Source organism: Gadus chalcogrammus, chromosome 7 (assembly GCF_026213295.1).
Source record: "Gadus chalcogrammus isolate NIFS_2021 chromosome 7, NIFS_Gcha_1.0, whole genome shotgun sequence".
Classification (NCBI taxonomy): Eukaryota; Metazoa; Chordata; class Actinopteri; order Gadiformes; family Gadidae; genus Gadus; species Gadus chalcogrammus.
In genome coordinates, this window is record NC_079418.1 from 26,496,011 (window position 1) to 26,516,566 (window position 20,556).

At 41.3% G+C, this 20,556-nt stretch overlaps 4 protein-coding genes across 4 annotated transcripts; all 4 read right to left on the reverse strand.

The window, feature by feature from the left end:
• Nucleotides 1–2,938: 2,938 nt before the first annotated feature.
• Nucleotides 2,939–3,889, reverse strand: LOC130386075 (olfactory receptor 1N2-like). The gene is made up of 2 exons (XM_056594857.1): nucleotides 3,539–3,889; nucleotides 2,939–3,409 (listed from the first exon to the last, which is right to left on the reverse strand). Exons 1-2 carry the CDS (start codon nucleotides 3,887–3,889, stop codon nucleotides 2,939–2,941), a joined length of 822 nt encoding a protein of 273 aa, XP_056450832.1.
• A 6,210-nt stretch (nucleotides 3,890–10,099) lies between these two features.
• Nucleotides 10,100–11,038, reverse strand: LOC130386076 (olfactory receptor 146-like). The gene is made up of 2 exons (XM_056594858.1): nucleotides 10,687–11,038; nucleotides 10,100–10,557 (listed from the first exon to the last, which is right to left on the reverse strand). Exons 1-2 carry the CDS (start codon nucleotides 11,036–11,038, stop codon nucleotides 10,100–10,102), a joined length of 810 nt encoding a protein of 269 aa, XP_056450833.1.
• A 3,592-nt stretch (nucleotides 11,039–14,630) lies between these two features.
• LOC130386077 (putative olfactory receptor 52L2) lies at nucleotides 14,631–17,574 on the reverse strand. Its single transcript, XM_056594859.1, has 3 exons — nucleotides 17,223–17,574; nucleotides 16,648–17,093; nucleotides 14,631–14,825 (listed from the first exon to the last, which is right to left on the reverse strand). The coding sequence occupies exons 1-3, from the start codon at nucleotides 17,572–17,574 to the stop codon at nucleotides 14,631–14,633; spliced, it is 993 nt and encodes a 330-aa protein (XP_056450834.1).
• Nucleotides 17,575–19,373: 1,799 nt separating this feature from the next.
• LOC130386079 (olfactory receptor 146-like) lies at nucleotides 19,374–20,351 on the reverse strand. The gene has a single exon (XM_056594860.1). The coding sequence runs from the start codon at nucleotides 20,349–20,351 to the stop codon at nucleotides 19,374–19,376; it is 978 nt and encodes a 325-aa protein (XP_056450835.1).
• Nucleotides 20,352–20,556: the final 205 nt, after the last annotated feature.

A 20,556-nucleotide genomic window follows, 5' to 3' on the forward strand; every position in this document is an offset into this window, starting at 1 on the left:
CATGTGGGAGTAATTTGATGTGGGACAGTTTGATATGAGCGAAATATACTCAACTAGATTAATTTATAATAATGGAATTCAAGCAAACATATGTTCAATTCATATAAAATAAAATGCAATATAAGGCATCAAAACTGCAATTGAATTGTAGCAAAAGGTAAAAAGCAGCAGGAACAATGTAAAGAAAATATACAGAAAAATAAGAGGCATGTAAGATAAAGAAGATGAATGTATTTTTATTTGGTCTACAATGTTTTGAATTTAATGAATAGCATTGAAACAATTGATGAATTTGACTTTTTGTCATTACAAATTAAACCCTCCAATCAAGGGTTAAAATGTATATGTTTTTCCTTTGTATGTGTTGCCAACTCATGATGGAGCTATTGCCCTGAGTAGTACATTTTGTTAATTTATTGTGGATAATAAGTGCATAGATAATAACACATTTGTTGATCTCTATGTATAAAGACAATAAAATAAGTGAGTCAAGGAAAATAATTATTAACACTTAACACATGTGATTATGATGTAATCTGATGATGTATGTGTGCGTCAGCTTTACCTTTTGAGCTCCAACCTCAATCCTATGTGAAAGTCGTCAACTTTTATTGGATGAGGAGATGGCCCTAAAGAACTTACATCATCTTAACATGCCTTTTATAGGGACCTGATTGTATTGTGCAACACAACAGACAGTTGTTATGGAAATACAGTTTGTAGTGTCCATTATTAATTTAGGTTTGACCTGTAGGTCTATGTGCATAACTATTATTTGTTTCATGATGAGTCATGTTTTCTTCTTGGTAATGTGTCAACATCATGCTATGGTGAAGGGGAGTGTATCATTTTAGTTTTGTACCTCATTTGTATGATATTTTGAGCTTCAATTGTATTCAATTTATGTAAAATAATACAGTTTAAGTTCCATATTGGCTTTTTTTTCAGTTGATTTCATTGATTTACACTGAGGTTAGAACGTGCAGTCACAAACCTTTTGTCCTGCAGAATAAACCAACCCAAAGCTTGTTGTTGTCCTGCTGTTCTTTTGTCTAATGAATATTGTCACATCAGCTCAGTTAAGGGTCCACTGGGGATCTTTAATATATTTGAAGATCCTCAAGACTCTGGCTGGTTTTGAGATAGAACACGGGGTGGTGGGGCTCTCTCTGAGTCATTTTGGGAGAGCATTCATGGTCTTCCCCATCGCATACACAAAATTAAGGGCATACAACATTAACTTTTGTATTTAGGTGAGTGTTGTAATCAGCGCTGAACTATTTAAATTTTTAGGATTTATTCTTTCTATCCATCTTTCTTTATGAATTATTCTCTACAAATTTTAGAGACCATAATCCATCCACAATTTTTCACCTGGAGACTCCAACCCCCTTTGGAATGGAGTCGTTTAAACTTTTAAAATGTTTACATACGCTTGGAAATTTCGCACAAAACCATTCAATCTTTTAAAATATTTAAGAGGTCCCATGGCATGCTACTTAATGGATGCTTCATATAGGCTAGGTGTTAGTGGGCCCCTAATAGAGTATTTGAAGACGTTCAAGAAATTCGGTTCTTGTGCAGAATTACAGCCACTACGAGCCAGTCCCACAATGAGCTTTTGTGCCGTCTGTGCGCTAGTGTTTACAGTGGATGTATCGCAATGGCTCGGATTCATAATATCATGCGGAGGCGCACACAGCTTTTGGCCGTGTTCTGTAAATATTCTAGAACACTCGGTTGCTCCGGCGGGAGTCCTGGAGCTCTATATCTAAATAATATAATATAATATATAGATATCTATATAATATAATATATATTATCAGGGCCATAAGCTGTGTGCGCCTCCGGATGATATTATGAATCTCAAGGTTCTCTGACGTCTCTGGTTCTTCCACTTACAGGTCAATCTGGAGTAGGCTACAGACTGAGCGGTGAAATGGAGGAGGAGACTCGTAGTGGGGGTTACCTTGGCCATGATTGAGAAGGAATTTGGGGAAAGGTACTTTGGCTTTGACTCCCTGAAGTCCAGAGGGTTGGGGTTAGGGCATGGTTTCTCAACGGGGGCGGTATCGCCCCCTGGGGGCACAACCTAGGGGGGCGCTGGGAACTTCAAGTTTACATCAGCTATCGTCATGATCTCTATAGTAACGCTGATAAACATAACCCAAGTTCGCAGGTTAACAGGTCAATAACACAACACAATCAAACATGGCCGATAGCAAGAAAAAAATATCAAATTTTGTTTCAATGCCCATTTTCCTTCTTCCTCTTGTTCAGTTCCAGCTGCTCTGAGCGTAGTCTCCACGAAAAGGCTGTTGCATTTCAAATACAAAACATTTACTGTGGTGCTTTTTTCATCTTCTATAGGCAGTATGGTCCTTACTTATGCAAAGATTACAGCAGTCTGTCTGACAAGTAAGAACAAAGCTTTGAACAGTAAAGCTCTTCAGACTTGCAGAACTCATCTCTTTGTATACCTCATCATATATTTAAGGCAAAATATTACGATTTTGCCTAATCGTAATATGGGGATGATTAGGCAAAAGGATCCATTAAATTTTTTCATTTAATTTGACCACATTTTAATTGCAGGGTGATCACAAACTCAATGTGTTGTGGCTTCCTGCTGACTGTCAATGCGAGTCAATTGATACATCTTTGCAAATCATTTCTCAAACCTGTGGTTGTCTGCTCAATGCCACTTTTGCCTTCATCAAAAACCAATTATTATTATTATTATTATATGCATTCAATTAAAAATATGTTAACACAATCTTTATTTTTATTTCAAATAGCATGTTGTTTACCAAAGCAACAAACTATCGTTGGCAATTCATAAAACTCCTAAATAATGAACAAATATACAAAATGAAGAAGAAAGATAAAGACTAGTGGCAAATTACAAAGTAGGCCCTTGATCTGCTCTTTCAAATGCTTAGTGCATTTCCATTGATGTAACTTTGTTCTTATTAAACAAGGCAACAATCTTCTGCCTTATCTGTTTTATTTGCAGCCCATAGATCACAGCGTTTAGAGCAGGAGGGACTACCATAATTAATATGGAAGCCACTTTCCCTTGCTCTGCCAAATAAGCAAAACGGTGCAGAGCAACTGAACTGAGACCTGACACCATCATTATGAGATACAGAGCAAGATGCGTGGTGCAGGTCTGCAGGGCACGTGTGTTTAACACCCGGTTTTTACTTGTCAAACATGCAATTGCGATATTTAGATAGGTTAGCACTGTGCTGCCAAGAGATGAACCCAGCAAGACAACAGTGTACCCAAGGCCGTAAATATTATTGATCAGGATACTATCACAAGAAAGCTTGAATAAAGAGGCATTGTCACAGAAAGGGTATGATATTTTTTTCCTGCAGCGAGACAGACGGACAGAGAGGCCGATAAGGATCCCCACCATGAATATGATCACGGCCCATGCAAATACACTCAATTTCAGAAGCATCTTGTTGGTCATTATGATGGCATATTGCAGGGGGTTACATATAGCCACATGTCGGTCATAAGCCATGATCATCAGAACAGACAGTGATGTGCCAATGTGAAGATGAAAGAAAAATGCTTGAATGACACACCCTATGTAGCTAATGTAGCGGTTGGCACTGGCTGTAAATATGTTGCTCAGCAAGGGAGGTATGATGGCTGTAGCTCCCAAAACGTCGTTGATACTCAGGTTGCAGAAGAGCAGATACATGGGCTGGTGGAGGCTCCTCTCCATGCAGATAAGAACTGTCAGGCCAATGTTGGACACCATGATGAAGATGTATAAAAGAAGCAAGAGGAAGAAGACAGGAAAGGAATACTGTGGGGTGACCTTTAACCCCTCTAGGAGTAAGACGTCTCCACTCCATGTCTGGTTCTCCATACTTTGAAACTGGGAAAATAAAAGCAGAGGGAAACAAGGGTTGCTAGGTTCAATTTATATATTATTTATGAAACTCATTTTTAGTTTCAACTGTAAGATCATTTGAGCAGCAAAAAGGGCATATTAGTATGCGTTTTCATATTTAAATTCCATCTAAAGCTGCATTGTCTCAAAAGTATATCTTTGTTTATTGTTTAACTTTACCAGAGGCTCATATCATTGTTGACGGGCTGTGCAACTAGTAGTTACATAGAGGACCGAAATTGCCTTTCCCCATGCTCCAAATGCGCTATTCAAATATTTACCACAACATATAACATACTAACACAATGGTGCAAAAAGACAACAACAGGAAACACATCAAATACAAACAGACATTATACAATTAGAATATTCACTGTGTTTTGAGGTATTCAGTACATTAGTTTTTCCTTTTGTTTTTTGTTGTATTATTCATTGTGCATTGAGATCTTTTGCAAGCTCACCTTACTCATTCATTGTACTGAATTGTATAAATAATAATAGGATATTAATAATCATACATTTAAATTGCAACATAAAATGTAAACATCTTTATAATAATATATATTGATAATCGACAACATATGCTATAAAGATGTGATCAGCTTTAAACCAACACAATATATAATATACTTTGAGCCCCTTCACTTTTGGCTCATACCTTTAACCAATTTTCATTTTTAAATGTAGCTACCATTGTGCTTCCAGCAAACGCGAGCTATTAGGAAAATCAAATTAAAGAAGTAAAAAAGAGTGCATTATATTTCAGCATTCAGTTATTTTATCAAGTAGGCATATACAGAATGTAGCATTGTGTATCATCATATCAATCATATCAGTGTGCATGGATTGCTCAGCTTTACCTTTTGTGATAAGGTCTCCCCTCCATCCTAAGCCAAGGGAAGGAGTGAAAGTACTTTTATTGAGAGGCGCATAGTGCAACATTTTCAAACTGTTGCGTCACATCAGCACCGATCTTCAATAGGCCACTGCTGTTTTGACATGTCATTTTCTGGAATTTCTAGCGTTGTTTGCCATAACACTCACAAGAATATATTTTTTCTATAATCGCTCAAGTACCACTTGCTGCAGACTGGGACAAGAATGGGTTAGATTATAGGTTGGGTTGAACAGAATTCTATAGTTTTGCTTTGTGTTGTAACCAGGCGAAGGACAGCACCACATTGCTGTGCATCTTGGATGAAGGCCAAGTTGCTTTGGTAGGTCAATAACAGAGAACGGTCGATGAACCACTCCGGCCACTGGCTGTACAATGGAAGTCTGGAAAGTGTCTGGTTATCTCGATAAATATTTCTGCATACGAATGCAGCAACTGTAGGCCACAGGTTTTGGCATCGGAAGCATTCAGATTTCTGCCTGTTTTGTAGTTGAATTGTACTGAAAATAAAGTTTGAGCGGGCTTTGGATGCATGCAGCTAAGATATATGTGTGTGGAAAAGTAAAAATATCAGGGGGGGTTTTAAGTTTTTAAGTTTGGGTCGCAAGGCGGTGTAGCAGGCATCATGGTGCAAGACGGTGTAGCAGGCATCATGGTGCAAGACGGTGTAGCAGGCATCATGGTGCAAGACGGTGTAGCAGGCATCATGGTGCAAGACGGTGTAGCAGGCATCATGGTGCAAGACGGTGTAGCAGGCATCATGGTGCAAGACGGTGTAGCAGGCATCATGGTGCAAGACGGTGTAGGTGTTCTATGTGTGTTTTCCAGCATACGTTTTATGTGGGTGTCTCTCCAAATTCCCAGACGGTCCGACAATTTGCTGCTAGTCTTGGAGTTACCGCTAATCAAACAATAATTCCCATAATGCGCGTGGCTGAGCGGGTGCCTGTTACGTCCAAAGGGGCATATGCTTTGTAGAACTGGATCGGACCGAGGTGCGTTTGCTTTCACATCTCAAGCGAACCATACCAGGGTTCGTTTGGAAGCGAACCGAGACCAGCTGTCCAGGGAGGTCTCGGCCGGCTGATTTGGTTCACATCAAAGTGAGGTGGTTGCATTCACACCAACGCAAATGTACCGAACCAAGGGGACCAAACTCGTTTAGTGCGCACTAAATGCTGTTGGTGTGAAAGCACGAATAAACTGCTGAAACAGAAGTATCGTCATGTAATCCATTGATTTCAACAATGTAACTGTATTCTAAATACCAACTATTTAAATTGTAACTGTAAAGGAATACAGTTAGCTATAATTTGTATTCTGAATACGTTACGCCGGTAGATGTATTCCGTTAATCCCCAACACTGCAACTGCAACTGGGTGACGCTTATGGTGCGTCGAGCCTGGCCATCTGGCCAGCGACTAACCTGCACCGGCACCACGGGCTAGAGCCCCTCATCTTACGGCATAGTGGCCCAGTGAGGGGACCACCACTCCGGAATCCCATCCCTCTCCATGTCGGTGTGCTCTGGTTGGCAGCACTGTACCTCCACTGCAGGCTCAACCACCGACTCTGTTAGGCCGTGGTGGACACAGGGTCAACCATCTCCCTGGTACGTCCTGGCATTTTCCCGGGTATCATCGACGCTCCCTCGGGGGGAGGGTGGTCGGCGACTAGCGTCCGCCTGACAACTGTGACAGAGCAGGAGACTGGAATGAGGGGGAGGAAGCGGCTAGTCTTAAGGGTGTGTGACCAGGAGGTGATGCATGAGTTTTGGCTCGCCGACATCCTGGACACAGGCATCATCAGCCTGGACCTGCTGACCCGTTGGTTCCCGGGCTACGCGATCCCTGCATTCCCCGTGGCCCTGTGTCTGCCGCCTTTCCTTCCCCTGAGATCGCCAAGAGTGTCCATGCGCTTTGGCTGCGCAGTGGAGTTGACCTTGAAGTTCCTCAAAGTCAGCAGCTGAGGCTACTACTTGAGGAATATGGGGACATTTTCTCAGCTAGGGATGAGGACTGCAGGCGGACAGGGCTGGTGCAGGATCCCATCAACATCTGCTCTGCCTGGCCCATCCCAGGACAAGGTCAACGAGATAGCTGCCAGTCCATGAGCAGCTCCGGCCGTCCGGGTGAGGAAGAAGGATGGCAGCTGGAGGTTCCGTGTTGACTACCGGTGCCTCAACAAAGTCAGCCGGAAGGATTCGTAGCTGCTCCCTCACATCGACGATGCCCTGGATCGGGGGGTTTAGCTGGTTCAGCTCCCTCGACCTGCGTAGCGGCTATTGGCGAGACCAGATATAAGACTGCCTTCCCCATCAGGCAGGGCCTGTGGCAGTTCCGAGTCATTCTGTTCGGGCTGTATACACGCTAGCTACATTCGAATGGAGGATGCTGGCAGACGTCCCACGGAGTCGTTGTGTCTTGTACCTGGATGATTTTTTGGTTCAGGGCCCCGACTTCGGGGCGTGGACGAACCTACTGGAGGTTCTTCCTGCAATCCACTGAGCCGGCTTGTGGCTGAACCCTTCCAAATGATCTCTGCTGACCAGGGAAACATTGTTCCTGGGGCACATGGAGAACGAGCAGGGCGTAGCAACCAATCTGGCCAAGGCGGCATCGGCCCCGGACTGGCCTACCCCTACCAACTCCAGAGAACTGCAGTTTTCTTGTTTTCTAGGCCTGGCAGGGTTCTTCAGCCGGTTCGTCCGGGACTTTGCCACGGTCGCCAGCCCTCTCCACCACCTAACCGAGGCGGACTGGCCGTACGTCTGGGACAACGCCTGCGCCACGGCCTTTGCCCGACTCCCATTCGTCAGCCCTTTATCTTGAATGCTGATGACAGCAATCATCAGCATCTGTGCTGTGCTGTGGGCTACTACAGCCGCATTCTTCGTTAGCGGGGCGTACTGTGTGACCCGATGGGAACTGCCGGCTGTGGTCCTGGCCGTGCGGCACTTCAGGACATACCTGAATGGCAAGCGCTTCCTGTTCCGCACAAACCATGTATCCCTCACGTTGCTCCTCAGTTTTAAGAATCCTGAGAGCCAGGACGCTCGATGGCTGGAGGCTCTGCAGTAGTACGGCAACGGCGACGCACTCTCGGTCCCAGTGCTACTACTGCCTGCAGCAGGAGCGGGCCCACAAGTCTCTGACGGTGGCGGCCATCCAGGCTACCGCTGATGAGGAGGGGTGGCCATGGAGTACTTCACCAAATGGCCCCAGTCGTATGCTGGTGGAGGAGATGTCAACCCGCTTTAGGGTCCCCGCCGAGCTCAACAGTGACCAGGGGTGGAACTTTGAGACCCAGGTCTTTGGGGAAGTCTGCCGGTGGCTGGGGATTCACAAGACGAGGACGACGTCGCTCCATCCCCAGAGTGACGGGCTGGTGGAATGATTTAACCACACCCTGGCCACCCAGCTTGCCATCCTCACCAGCCAGCACCAACCGTACTGGGACTGCAACCTTCCCATGGTCCTGAGATCCTATCGGATTGCAGTGCACGGTCCAGCCACTGCAGCCGCAGCCCTCATATTTGGGCGGAGCTACGGACACTGGTGGACTTCGGGTCCCCTCCCGAGCTTCGACCTATGAACTCCTAGGTGGAGATTAAAAGATTCTAGACAGGGTGTGAAGAGACTATGTCATGAGATTACCCGGTTGATTTTCATCGACAGACTGTTATGCATAGCTGTGGCGCTATCAGATGCAGGTCAGTCCATCCAAATTGTTGTTCCTGGAATCTTGGTACCAGAGGTCATGGGACACCTGGATGGGGCACATTTCACAGGTCGCCTGGCCTATGAAGGGTTCTTGGTGCACGCAAGAAGTGTGTGTTAATGGCCGTACATGCGCAGTGACATTCGAACATGGTTCCCAAGCACAGAACCCTAATGAGATGGGGTTCATGTGTGGTTGAATGATCCATGGGCTCCACACTGGAATTGGCCTTACTGTCATGCCGTCCACTTCTGCCACCTAATAGTGGCCAGTGTTCCTTACCCCCCCTGTCTACACACCTGCCGGCAATCATCCCTAGATCTCCCGAAAATCATCGCTAGATCGTTGCTTAGACTTAGCCGTTAGTAGTTTGAGTAGCAGGATTCGATAGTGTTGCGATATTAATAATAATAATAATAATAATAATAAATTGTATTTATAATGCACTTTATATTCAAGAATCTCAAAGTGCTTCAGAGAAAAAAAACTATTAAAAGGGGGAACCTCAAAGAAAGTTTAGCTAAATGCTCTTTTAAAGAGATGGGTTTTGAGGTTCCGTTCAAAAACAGCTGTAGTCTGTGGAGCCCTCAGGTGGTCAGGGAGGGCATTCCATAGTCTATTAGTCTAGTCTATATATTGGGGCCATGGTTCAATATTATTGCGATTCTTAACATGTTGCGATACAGCAAGTATTGCGATTCGATTCTGCAATATATTGTAATTCATGTCTCCCATATTATTCAAGGGCATTATAAAAAATGGGGGAAAATAAGACTGCTAAACTCACTTCAAAGGTTCCATTTAATTCTGTGAGCAACATTATCGTCTACACATTAACTGTGTTGTGTTTACATTTGCAGTTATTTGTCTCTTTTTTTGTTGTAAGACAAATTTGTAATTAGAAATGGGGACATTTCTTAAGGTAAGGGGACATATGGAGGCGCTGGTTTGGACAGCCTTCATTTGGTTATGCCTGAAGTGAATGGGAGCTGACGTCTGACTGAAGACAAAAGCTTCTTAAATTGAGAAATAAATGGATGCAGTTCTCCTGACACTCCAAGAGGATAAGCTATAGACTCTTTGTAGATCCATAAGAACATCTTTGAGGCCAATACTCAAAATATATCTTAGCCCAAAACTCTGCTATTCATTATACATGTTACTTTGCCAACTACCCCCAGGTGATTTGATAGAGCTTGATTGTAAATTTTAACATATACTTATTTGACTGGGATTACTTTTTATTTGATATTGATATGAACAAGAAAACCTTTATGTTACTCATGGCAAAACCGTTCACAATTAGTAATCATAATAAAAATTATGCATTTGTGCTGAAAACTTTAAAACAAATAAATGAAAATAGCTCAGATATGGTATCATAATACATGGTGCATGATGTGTATATGGTATTGTAATACAATAATTGTGAGAACAAAAACATGATCATTATTCTCATTGCTTTTAATGAATGTCTTCATCTAAGCTTTGTAAAAATGTTCTGTGCACTTAAATCTGCAAATTCAGTCATATATATCTTCAAAGTTTTGATATTAAATTTTGAAAACAATTATTGAAAAACCTTTCTGGTGTGGAACTGGTTTGACAAGAATACACGGATCTCTTTGGACTGTATTCCATAGATGATGGGGTTCAGGCTTGAAGGGATGATGTGAATTAGAATTGCACAAAGTTTTCTATAGTCTGAATACTGAGGGAAGCGATGCATTAGAATAATCAAGAAACCACTTAAAAGCATGATGAGGTATACAAAGAGATGAGTGCTGCAAGTCTTAAGAGCTTTACTGTTCAAAGCTTTGTTCTTACTAGTCAGACATACTGCTGTAATCTTTGTATAAGTAAGGACCATACTGCCTATAGAAGATGACAAGAGCACCACAGTAAATGACAGTCCATATAGATTGTTAATGAAAACGCTCTCACAGGATAGTTTAAACAGTGAGGCATTGTCACAGTAAGGATTTGTGATCATGGTTCTGCATCTGTTCAGTCTGATGGTCAGCCCAAGCAAAACAGCCACGAGCACAATTGCCACCCCCCAGGCAGAGGCAGTCAGCTTGATCACCATTTTGTTGTTCATAATAGTTGTATACCGCAAAGGGATACATATAGCTACATATCTGTCAAAGGCCATGATCATCAGAACTGTGTGAGAGGCTGTGGCAAACATATGTGTGGTAAAGGCTTGGACCACACACTCGTAGTAGCTAATTATGCGTTCAGAAGGAGGCACCAGAATGTCTGCAAGAAGCCTTGGCACCATGATGGAGTTACCTAGGATGTCGTTGAATGTCAGATTACAGAAAAGAAGATACATAGGATTGTGAAGACTCTTTTCAATGCAGACTAACACCACCATTCCAACATTGGCAAACATGATAAAAAGATAGGATACAAGAAGAAATATAAAAACAGGGTACACTGATTGCTCTGTAACCTTTAACCCCTCCACCTGAAGTGAGAAGCTGTTGTAGGTGTAGTTTTCCATTGAACTAAATCAAAGGAAGAAAGAATTTAGAGAGAACATTTATCTATTAAGCGACATAATGGAGATTTGTATTAATATTTAAAAATGCAATTTTGAGCAGTAATATAAATATGACAGTGAAGTAAATACATTAGTACATCTAACAAAATATATATATTATATATGCATATGAGCAGCAGAGAAATTCCCCAAATGATTTGTTCCAGACATTCATTACATTTTTCATTGCGTTCGCCAATGAAAGATCAAAATAAAATGACTAGGTAAGTAATGTGAAAGTACCTCTGTCTTTTTGCGCGTTTCTTCTGCCTAATTAGTCTTTGTGATTTCCTTTCCTTCCTTGTCATTAGCCTTCTTTAAATGACTATCAAGACCTGTCTTGACTTTTATGAATATATTTAATAATTATATTATCTTGGGAGCACTGCACCAATGATATTCTGGCACAACTCCCCGGTCTGTGGGCCACCATCCTATTGGCCATACATGGCCCAGACGTAATAGACTTGTTTGTTTGCCCACATCTTGACCTACTTGACCTACCAAAGGGCTAGGGTAAGCCTAGGGACTTTTGATAAATCATCATTGATAAAATGTGATGATTGATGCCTTTTTGTACTGTGCAATATTAGTTCCATTATATCACTGTTTCTTGTTTGTTTGATATTTATGTTTTCCATGGATGACACACTACCACAAGTTTTATGTTTATTCTGGTTTTGTATATTATGTTGATCTTGTATAATGTTCGATAAAAATAATGAAATAAAGTGCAACATTGCAATTTCTAACAGATTGTGGGCATGAATAATATTCTTATTTAATCATACCGTGTTTTTCCATGTGGGTAAGGTTACGTTTCTAAGACATTCAAACTATACAGTAAAATTCCAGAGAAAGATATTGTATCAAAAGATCAAAAATTGTAATTCAATTAAAAATCAAACCCTGTCAACGACAATGACATACTGTAACTTGGTCTTTAAGGGATTTTGTCCAATTTCGTAGGGGTAGGGTTGAGGGGTAGGGTCAAGGGGTAGGGGTAGGGTTAAGGTTTTGGGCCAAGGGATGTGACGGGATTGGGCCTAACTCTGCTTCCAAAGCTGTTCTAAAACCACGATTAACTATTGCCTCTTGTAGCTTATCGCCTCTTGTTAAGGAAATCTTGCCAATGTTGCTTGTTCTGTTTGTTCTACATTCTATCATTTTGCTTAGTGTATTTTCCTAATTTCTGTCTTTTTTCTGTTGTTATTGTTTATTCTACAGAACTTCACTGAACTATTGGTCTCTGTACAAATAGTCTCTCACTCCATCAAATGTGACAATAAAACTTTTACCTGCCAGCAATGCTGCAACGTTTCCTACAAGGGCCCCTGGGCCCTCATTTACTTAATCATTGAAAATAGTTTCTTACAAATAAATGTTTGTGTTGTGTTGTTATGTATTTTGACATAGTTTTGGAGCAGGATTTTACCCTGGATATCCAGAGTTCTCGCGAGAGAACAATTTGAATTTGCTCAGCGAATCACTCTGGGAATGAGTATAATACTTATGGCCCGTTCAGATCGCTGGGAATTATGGGGAAAACTTTGCGAAGTTGGAAAGTTCTCACGACCGACACCTCATCGTGCTCTGATGATTCTACTTCCTTTCGGCAACTGAGGCCAGATTTTGCAAACAGAGTTGCCCAGCTGTTGACTTATTATTTACAAGTGACGCTCATGAACATGGCGGCACGCAAGGCCAACATTTTGAGCGTTGTATACTGGTAAACCAGCTCTAGATGAGGGCAAATGTAGCCTCCAATACAGTGGCATTACAATGTGCTTCTCATAAATAAAAGCAAAAGGACAGTAGGGGAAAGGCTACATACACAGAATGTTCGCCGCCCAACAGATGGGGGCGGTAATCTTGTTGCTGTGATATATTCCGCTGACGAAGAAGAACTTTTAGATTCCGAACATAGTGCACAAACGGTTGCTGTCGGTAACAAGCGTTAGCATGAGCGTAATCACTGATGAGGCTTCTCGTTATTACCAGGACACATGAATGGCACATCGTTCCCCGATTCCCCTTGATCCGAACATTAACCAATCAAATCGGTGCATCTTATATAGGCGGGCCAACAGCGAGCCTAACAGATTACGACAGATCTGCGCCGGAATCAGTCCGGAATCAGTCAGTAACATTACAAGATGGCTACAGATGAACACCAGTTGTTAGAAACGGCTTTGGCAGCTACAATATAAGAGTTAGACTCAGCCTTTCCTCTTAATGCGAAACAGAAGAAGACGCTCAAAGCTTTCTTTCGCATGTATGACAAATTTGCTGTTCTACAGACCGGATATGGCGAAGTCTTATCTATCGGACGCTCCACTGGTCGCTTAGCGTATGGCAGTGGCGTAGCTTAGTTGTGCAAGGGGCTCGGGGCAAGATCGCGCTGGGCCCCACCCCCCACCCCCCCAGGCCCCCACCCCCCGACCCCCCGACCCCCCCCCCCCACACAAACGCAAACACAAACACACACACACACACACACACGCGAATGCATCCACTCGCGTATGGCCAATACACTCAATCGCTACTGTGCCATGGCGCTCCTTAGGGAAGTCTTTATCAATTTGAGCTTGGAAAATGACCGCTCTGCCGTGGCTACTGTCACTGGTATGGTGTGGTACAGGAAAAACACTGTGCAAACATTTCGAATTGCGCGCCAGGTCTTTCTTCTCTTTACGTTTTTTAGTACCACTTTTTAGCTTGCAAAACATTGCAATGGTATGGCTTAGCTTTTAACAATATGTTAGAGTTGGAGATACTAGCTGTGTTCGAAGTCGTTCGCTATACACTCACTCACTCACTATTCCCTACATAGTGTTCATGATATAGTGCACTATATAGGGAACGAATAAACGAGAATTCGGACACTACGCTGAACATTTTTAAACGTCATGTGCGTCAGTAAATGCGCTGGGTATTTGTGTGACGCAGACAGATTGTTTACATGATGTTTGCTGATGCAGAGTTCATTACACGCCCACATCATGTAAACAATCCGGGCACTCACGAGGAAAGATGGAGGTTGGATTGATGTTGAATGTTACATTTCCTTGTTCAAGTCTTTTTTAATTAATTTTGAATGTTACATTTTCTATGTTGGATTCCAAATAAATTGTTGAAATTTCTAAACGAAGACAGAGACTCCATCATTAAATGTATTCGTTTTCGCGGTTAATCAGCTTCTTCTTCCCCTTCGGAAAAACACGACGCATTGCATTGTGGTATACAGGAGTATCATGTAGGCTACGTCGTATGTACGCTCAAAACATCACAGTGATTGGTTGAACAGATTTCCCAGCAGGCCCTATTCTTTTGTAAATGTTGAAAATAAAATAAAATAAATGAAATAGCCTAAGTGCGATTGTATATACTTTTTTATTCCTGGCCAAAATAGCACTACTGTAACCAAATTACATACATTAAGGCAGAGGAAGATAAAATATATAAGCCACCCTGACTGTGATGTTATGAGAGAAGAGACTCTATATAATGGTCAGTTCCTTTCTACATTCACTCCAGACATCTTATGCTGCTTTCACACCGCCGCCAGCACGGCGACCGTCGAGCGGCCGCGGCCGGGCGGGGGCCCGACGGGGGCTAGGCGGGGCCCACGCGGCCGGGCCCCCCCGGACCCCCAGGGCCCCGCCCTGGAAGCCCCGGCCCAAGCTACGCCCCTGGCGTATGGGGCTCTGGAATTGTCACCCTGTGTATTCTTCTGATTGGTCATAGACTACGACCAATCAGAAGAATACACAGGGTGACAAGTTGGACCATTTTCATTATTCATTGCCAGACTCTACAGCATTCTAGATGTGGGTCTGAATTTCGAGGCTAGCAGGATTCATCATTCAATAGTCAAATGCTTTCGCCGTCTCACAGTCATCCATTGTTTTTAAGAGGCTGTATAAAATAGGTTAATGCGCCAACATTTAGGGTCTGGAATGGGTAGATTGAGACCCCCACGCGTTAAACAAGTAACAATAATTACACCTGTCAGGGAACGTCACTACATCTAAAGTGAAATGTATAGAAGCATAGCTCTGCTGTGGTGGTGTTTACAAAAATGTCACATAGCTCAATAGCTGCTTATGCAGTTTGAATATATATTTTTTATCTTAAATATGAATTGGATTTTCAACTGATGTTACGCTCTGAAATAGTGATGTGACATGGAAAACAAGAGACACTATCCTCGGTATGATGCCATTGTGTTAAGCCAGAACCCCTTTCGAAATCTGGGCCCCCTGGGCACTAGCCCATATGATAGATCCGGCCTTGCCTGCGAGTGCCTTTCCCACAGTGGATCCACTTCGACCCTTACCCAGTTTTCCAGGAGGATTTTGCAGTGGCTTGTCATTTGGTGTTGAACACAAAACTCTATATCAATTTGATTGGCTTCACTCTAGTAGGTCTTATCCAATCAGATAAAATACATCGACAAGTCGGCTTATAGTTGCAATATTCAGCAGCCATTAAGCTGTGACATTAAATGCACAAGACCCTTAATAAACTGGAACCAGAGACTGCTACACCAAAACTATAGACTTTATGGACAATGCTTGACATAAAAGGCGTGTCTATATTTAGCGAAATGGCAGCAAGGGAGTCTCAAAAAAAGGGCTAAGCTCAGGCCACAATAAAGGAGGTATGGAGTAAATTGTACTGTTAGGACAGGAATCACATCAACGTCCAATGGACAAACAAAAACACAGTTACACAATTAACAATTTGGAGCTGGACTGCAATATCAGGGAGGTTAGTGTAGAGTTATGTGTACAAATTTGAAAACGTCACGAAAAACAGAAATTAGGAATAAACCACCAGTATACACGATCAAACTCAAACCAAATCAAAAATGTTCAACAGAAATCACACTAACCTACTCACAGCAATGGCTATTATACCACTCAGTCACCCCTTTAACACAGCAGAAAGCCCCATAAGAAAAATAACACGGACAAAGGGCCCAATCAATGGATTAGTTACAGCCACACTAAAATCTAATGATTCTGGGGAAAATACAGTTTGCCTCCTTTAAGACCTTTAAGGCTCTTTTTTTTTTGTATTGCTAGACACTTTTTTTTATTATTTAATATTTTATTCTCATATATGGGATGAAATAAAGTTCTGATCCATCTTATCTCATCTTATGCTCATGTTTTTTGATTCTTTGGGTTATAAAGAGTGGCGTGTGAATAATTTGCAAACTGCTGTTCTTCTGATGGGAGTCGCATGGGCTAGGTGTGTTGTGTTTAAATGTGTAAAAAACAAACATTTTTTGCTGCATTGTTGTTTATTGTAACCTTTATTTTCGCTGGGTTTTTATTTTATTTTATATTTATGAACAAGATAACCTAAATGCTACTTCAATAGCTTTCACAGCTGATATTCATTATAACAATTATGTTATTGTATGCACAATTAATTATTTGTGATGCATGAATATTGTTGTTTTCATTCACGTAATTGTCTTCATGAAAGTTGGGTGAAAATATTCTGTGCCCATAAATCTGCCACTTAAAAATCTAAACCCCAAATAATTATGGAAACACCTTTCCAGTATGGAACTGGTTTGACAAGAATGAACGGATCTCTTTGGATTGCATTCCATAGATGAGGGGGTTTAGGCTTCCAGGGATGATGTTATATAGAATTATAATAACATTTCTAGAGTCTGCATACTGAGGGAAGCGATGCAGAATAATAATCAAGATTCCACTTAAAAGCATGATGAGGTATACAAAGAGATGAGTGCTGCAAGTCTTTAGAGCTTTACTGTTCAAAGCTTTGTTCTTACTAGTCAGACAGACTGCTGCAATACTTGCATATGTAAGGACCATACTGCCTATAGAAGATGACAAGAGCACTACACTAAATGTGAATCCATATAGATTGTTAATTAACACACTCTCGCAGGAGAGTTTAAACAGTGAGGCATTGTCACAGTAAGGATTTCTGATCATGGTTCTGCATCTGCTCAGTCTGATGGTGAGCCCAAGCAAAACAGCTACCAGCACAAAGGTCACCCCCCAGGCAGAGGCAGTCAGCTTGATCACCATTTTGTTGTTCATAATAGTAGTATACCGCAAAGGGTTACATATAGCTACATATCTGTCAAATGCCATGATCATCAGAACTGTGTGAGCGGCTGTGGCAAACATATGTGTGGTAAAGGCTTGGACCACACACTCATAGTAACTGATGAAGCGTTCAGAAGGAGGCACCAATATGTCTGCAAGCATCCTCGGCATCATGATGGAGATTCCTAAGATGTCATTGACTGGCAGATTACAGAAAAGTAGATACATAGGCTGGTGTAGGCTCCTTTCAATGCAGATAATGACCAACATGCCAACATTGGCAAACATGATAAAAAGATAGGATACAAGAAAAAATAGAAAAACAGGGTACATTGATTGCTGTGTAACCTTTAACCCCTCCACCTGAAGTGTGAAGCTGTTGTAGGTGTAGTTTTCCATTGAACTAAATCGAACGAAGAAAGAAGTGAGAGAGAACTGTTAGTTATAAAGCAACATAGTAGACATTTGCTCTTCTCATGAACAAAAGTATAAATATTTAAGTGAAGTAAGTACAAGGAACAAAATATATGTTTACTTAAATTAAAACATATTTCACAAGTACAGAAATTATCCAAATAATCGTCAGTTTTCATCAAGTTCAGCATTATTTCAGAAACATTTTGAATCACAGTTTAATCAAAATAGAAATGACCAGCCATTGATGAGTTATTTGAAAGTACCTCTTTGTTATTTTGCGTTGTTTCTGCCTAATTAGTCTTTGTCATTGCCTTAAAGTCAGTAGCTGTCTTTAAATGACTATCAACACCTCGGTCATGACTTATATGAATATAATGCTACTATCTTGGGAGCACTTGGAGCCAATAATGTCTGACACAACTCTATTTCACATCGACAGGAGAGCTGGAATGGCAAAAGTTGACAAACTCCTCCTTCTTTGGAATTTCTCATGAATGTATGAAATTTTATATGTGAACTACAAAGCCTTGATATAACAATATTAAATAGGAATACCATATAATAGTTTTTTTTTCATTCTGGGGAAGGGCTGCCGGTTTGTGACTGCTGTGGTGGTGTTAACTGGCACACAGCTCAATAGCAAAACCATATTTTTTTTTTCTAACCCTAACCCTCTGGACTTCAGGTAGTCAAATCCAAAGTTCCTTTCCCCAAATTCCTTCTCAGTCATGGCTGAAATAATTCCCACTACGAGTTTCATTTTGGAAGTACAGAGAGACCGCAAACGGCAACAATCCCTTTCTACTCCATGTCGCTGCTCAGTCTGTAGCCTACTTCAGATTGACCTGGAAGAACGGAGAACCCGACGCAGTCGTTTGAGATTCATAATATTATCCGGAGGCACACGCAGCTTTTGGCCATGATGAAATATATATTATATTCTAAAGAAATCTATATATCATATTATATTATTTACATCATAAAGCTCCTGGACTCCCGCCGGAGCACCCGGAGTGTTCTAGAATGTTTACAGAACAAGGCCAAAAGCTGTGTGCGCCTCCGGATGATATTATGAATCCGAGCCATTGCAATTCATCCACTGTAAACACTAGCCTACAAATGGCACGAAGGCTCATTGTGGGACTGGCTCGTAGTGGCTGTAATTCTGCACAATAGATGAATTTCTTGATCGATTTCAAATACTGTATTAGGGGCCAACTAACACCTATATAAAATCATCCATAAAGTAGCATGCCAAGGGACCTTTAAAATATTTTTCAAAATTGAATGGTATTGTGCAAGTCCAAGCTCATGTGAACATTTTAAAAGGAGTCTCTAGGTGAAACATTGTGGAGGGATTAGGGTCTCTAAAATTTGTGGAGAATAATTAATAAAGAAAGATAAAATAAAAAAAGAAAAGATAAAAACCAGCCAGAGTCTTGAGGTTCTTCAAATATATTAACATATAAATGAAATTTATGAATTGAAAGCATTGATATGTTCATGTATTTATTTTCCATGCATTTCTCATTCACCCTGACAATTAGAAATAATAACAAATAAATGGCTTTACAAAACAACAGCAACTTTGAGATATAACGTCATATTACTTGGATATAATCCTGAATATTGGATTTCATGTTTAATGATCATCTGTTTAATGATCATCGTTCTGTTTAATGATCATCGAGCCCACCTAAAAACATATAAAAATGAAAAGTAATTCCATTTATGGCAGTAAACATTATCCTCAGTACCATCAACATAAACTGTTTATCATCCTAGTGATCTTTAGAATCATAAACAGCTCCACCCTTAATTAAAGGTAAAACGTTTTTAGACAAAAACATTTTTGAAAGGAGCTTTCGTATCTCTTTGGACTGTACACCATATATGATGGGGTTGAGGCCACTTGGAACTATGTGAAACATAATGGCGGACAGCTTCCTGTAATCTGAGTACTGAGGAAAGCGATGCATCAGAATAGTTAACATTCCGCATAAAATCACTATAAGGTACACTGAAAGGTGTGTGCTGCAAGTCTTTAGAGCTTTACTGTTCAGAGCTTTGTTTTTACTGGTCAGACAGACAGCTGTGATCTTTACATAAGTAAGGAACACCCCGCCGATAGAAGATGTCAAAAGCACCACAGTAAATGTCAGGCCATAGGCATTGTTAATGAAAACGCTCTCACAGGAGAGCTTAAACAGTGAGGCATTGTCACAGTAAGGATGTGTAATCAAGGTTCTGCATGTGTTCAGTCTGACAGTCAGCCCGATCAGGATGGCCACCAGCACAACAGCCACACCCCAGGCAGAGAAAATCAACTTGATCACCATTTTGTTATTCATAATAAGAGCATAGCGCAGAGGATTACAGATAGCCACATATCTGTCATAGGCCATGATCATCAAAATGGTGTGAGAAGTGGTGCCAAACAAGTGTGAGAAGAATGCTTGGACCACACACTCGTAGTAGTCGATGAAGCGTTCCGAAGGAGGCGTCAAGATGTCAGCGAGAAGCCTTGGCACCAAAACTGAGCTTCCTATGATGTCGTTGATTGGCAGGTTACAGAAAAGCAGATACATAGGCTGGTGTAGGCTCCTTTCAATGCCAACGAGCACTAAAATACCCACATTCATAATAATGATTAATAAATAGAAAATTAGTAAAAAGGCAAAAACAGGGTATACAGATTGCTCTGTAACCTTCAACCCTTCTATCTGAAGGGTAAGGCTGTTGTATGATTCGTTTCCCATCGCTGAAATCAAATACATATATATTGCAAATAAATATAACGGTAACTTCAGATATTTTCCGATGTCACAATATTGTCACTGTTTGACGTAACAAAAAAAAATCATATTTAGGATAAAAACATCTGGTTAGTGTTATAGTAAACTATAGTAGACACTGTGCCTCTTTTTCAAGCATTTCCCAAGACTATGCTTTCTTCAATCATGT

Excerpts from the sequence above, each read along its gene's own strand:
- LOC130386079 (XM_056594860.1), bottom strand. The coding sequence starts at position 20,351 with ATGGGAAACGAATCATACAACAGCCTTACCCTTCAGATAGAAGGGTTG.
- LOC130386077 (XM_056594859.1), bottom strand. The coding sequence starts at position 17,574 with ATGGAAAACTACACCTACAACAGCTTCACACTTCAGGTGGAGGGGTTA. Across the intron at positions 17,094-17,222 it reads CGCTCACACAGTTCTGATGA|TTGGGCTCACCATCAGACTG; the intron begins TCATGGCATTTG and ends TAGCTGTTTTGC. Across the intron at positions 14,826-16,647 it reads ACCAGTTCCATACTGGAAAG|TCTATGACCAATCAGAAGAA; the intron begins GTGTTTCCATAA and ends GATTGGTCGTAG.
- LOC130386076 (XM_056594858.1), bottom strand. The coding sequence starts at position 11,038 with ATGGAAAACTACACCTACAACAGCTTCTCACTTCAGGTGGAGGGGTTA. Across the intron at positions 10,558-10,686 it reads CTCTCACACAGTTCTGATGA|TTGGGCTGACCATCAGACTG; the intron begins TCATGGCCTTTG and ends TGGCTGTTTTGC.
- LOC130386075 (XM_056594857.1), bottom strand. The coding sequence starts at position 3,889 with ATGGAGAACCAGACATGGAGTGGAGACGTCTTACTCCTAGAGGGGTTA. Across the intron at positions 3,410-3,538 it reads CATCACTGTCTGTTCTGATG|ATCGGCCTCTCTGTCCGTCT; the intron begins ATCATGGCTTAT and ends GTGGGGATCCTT.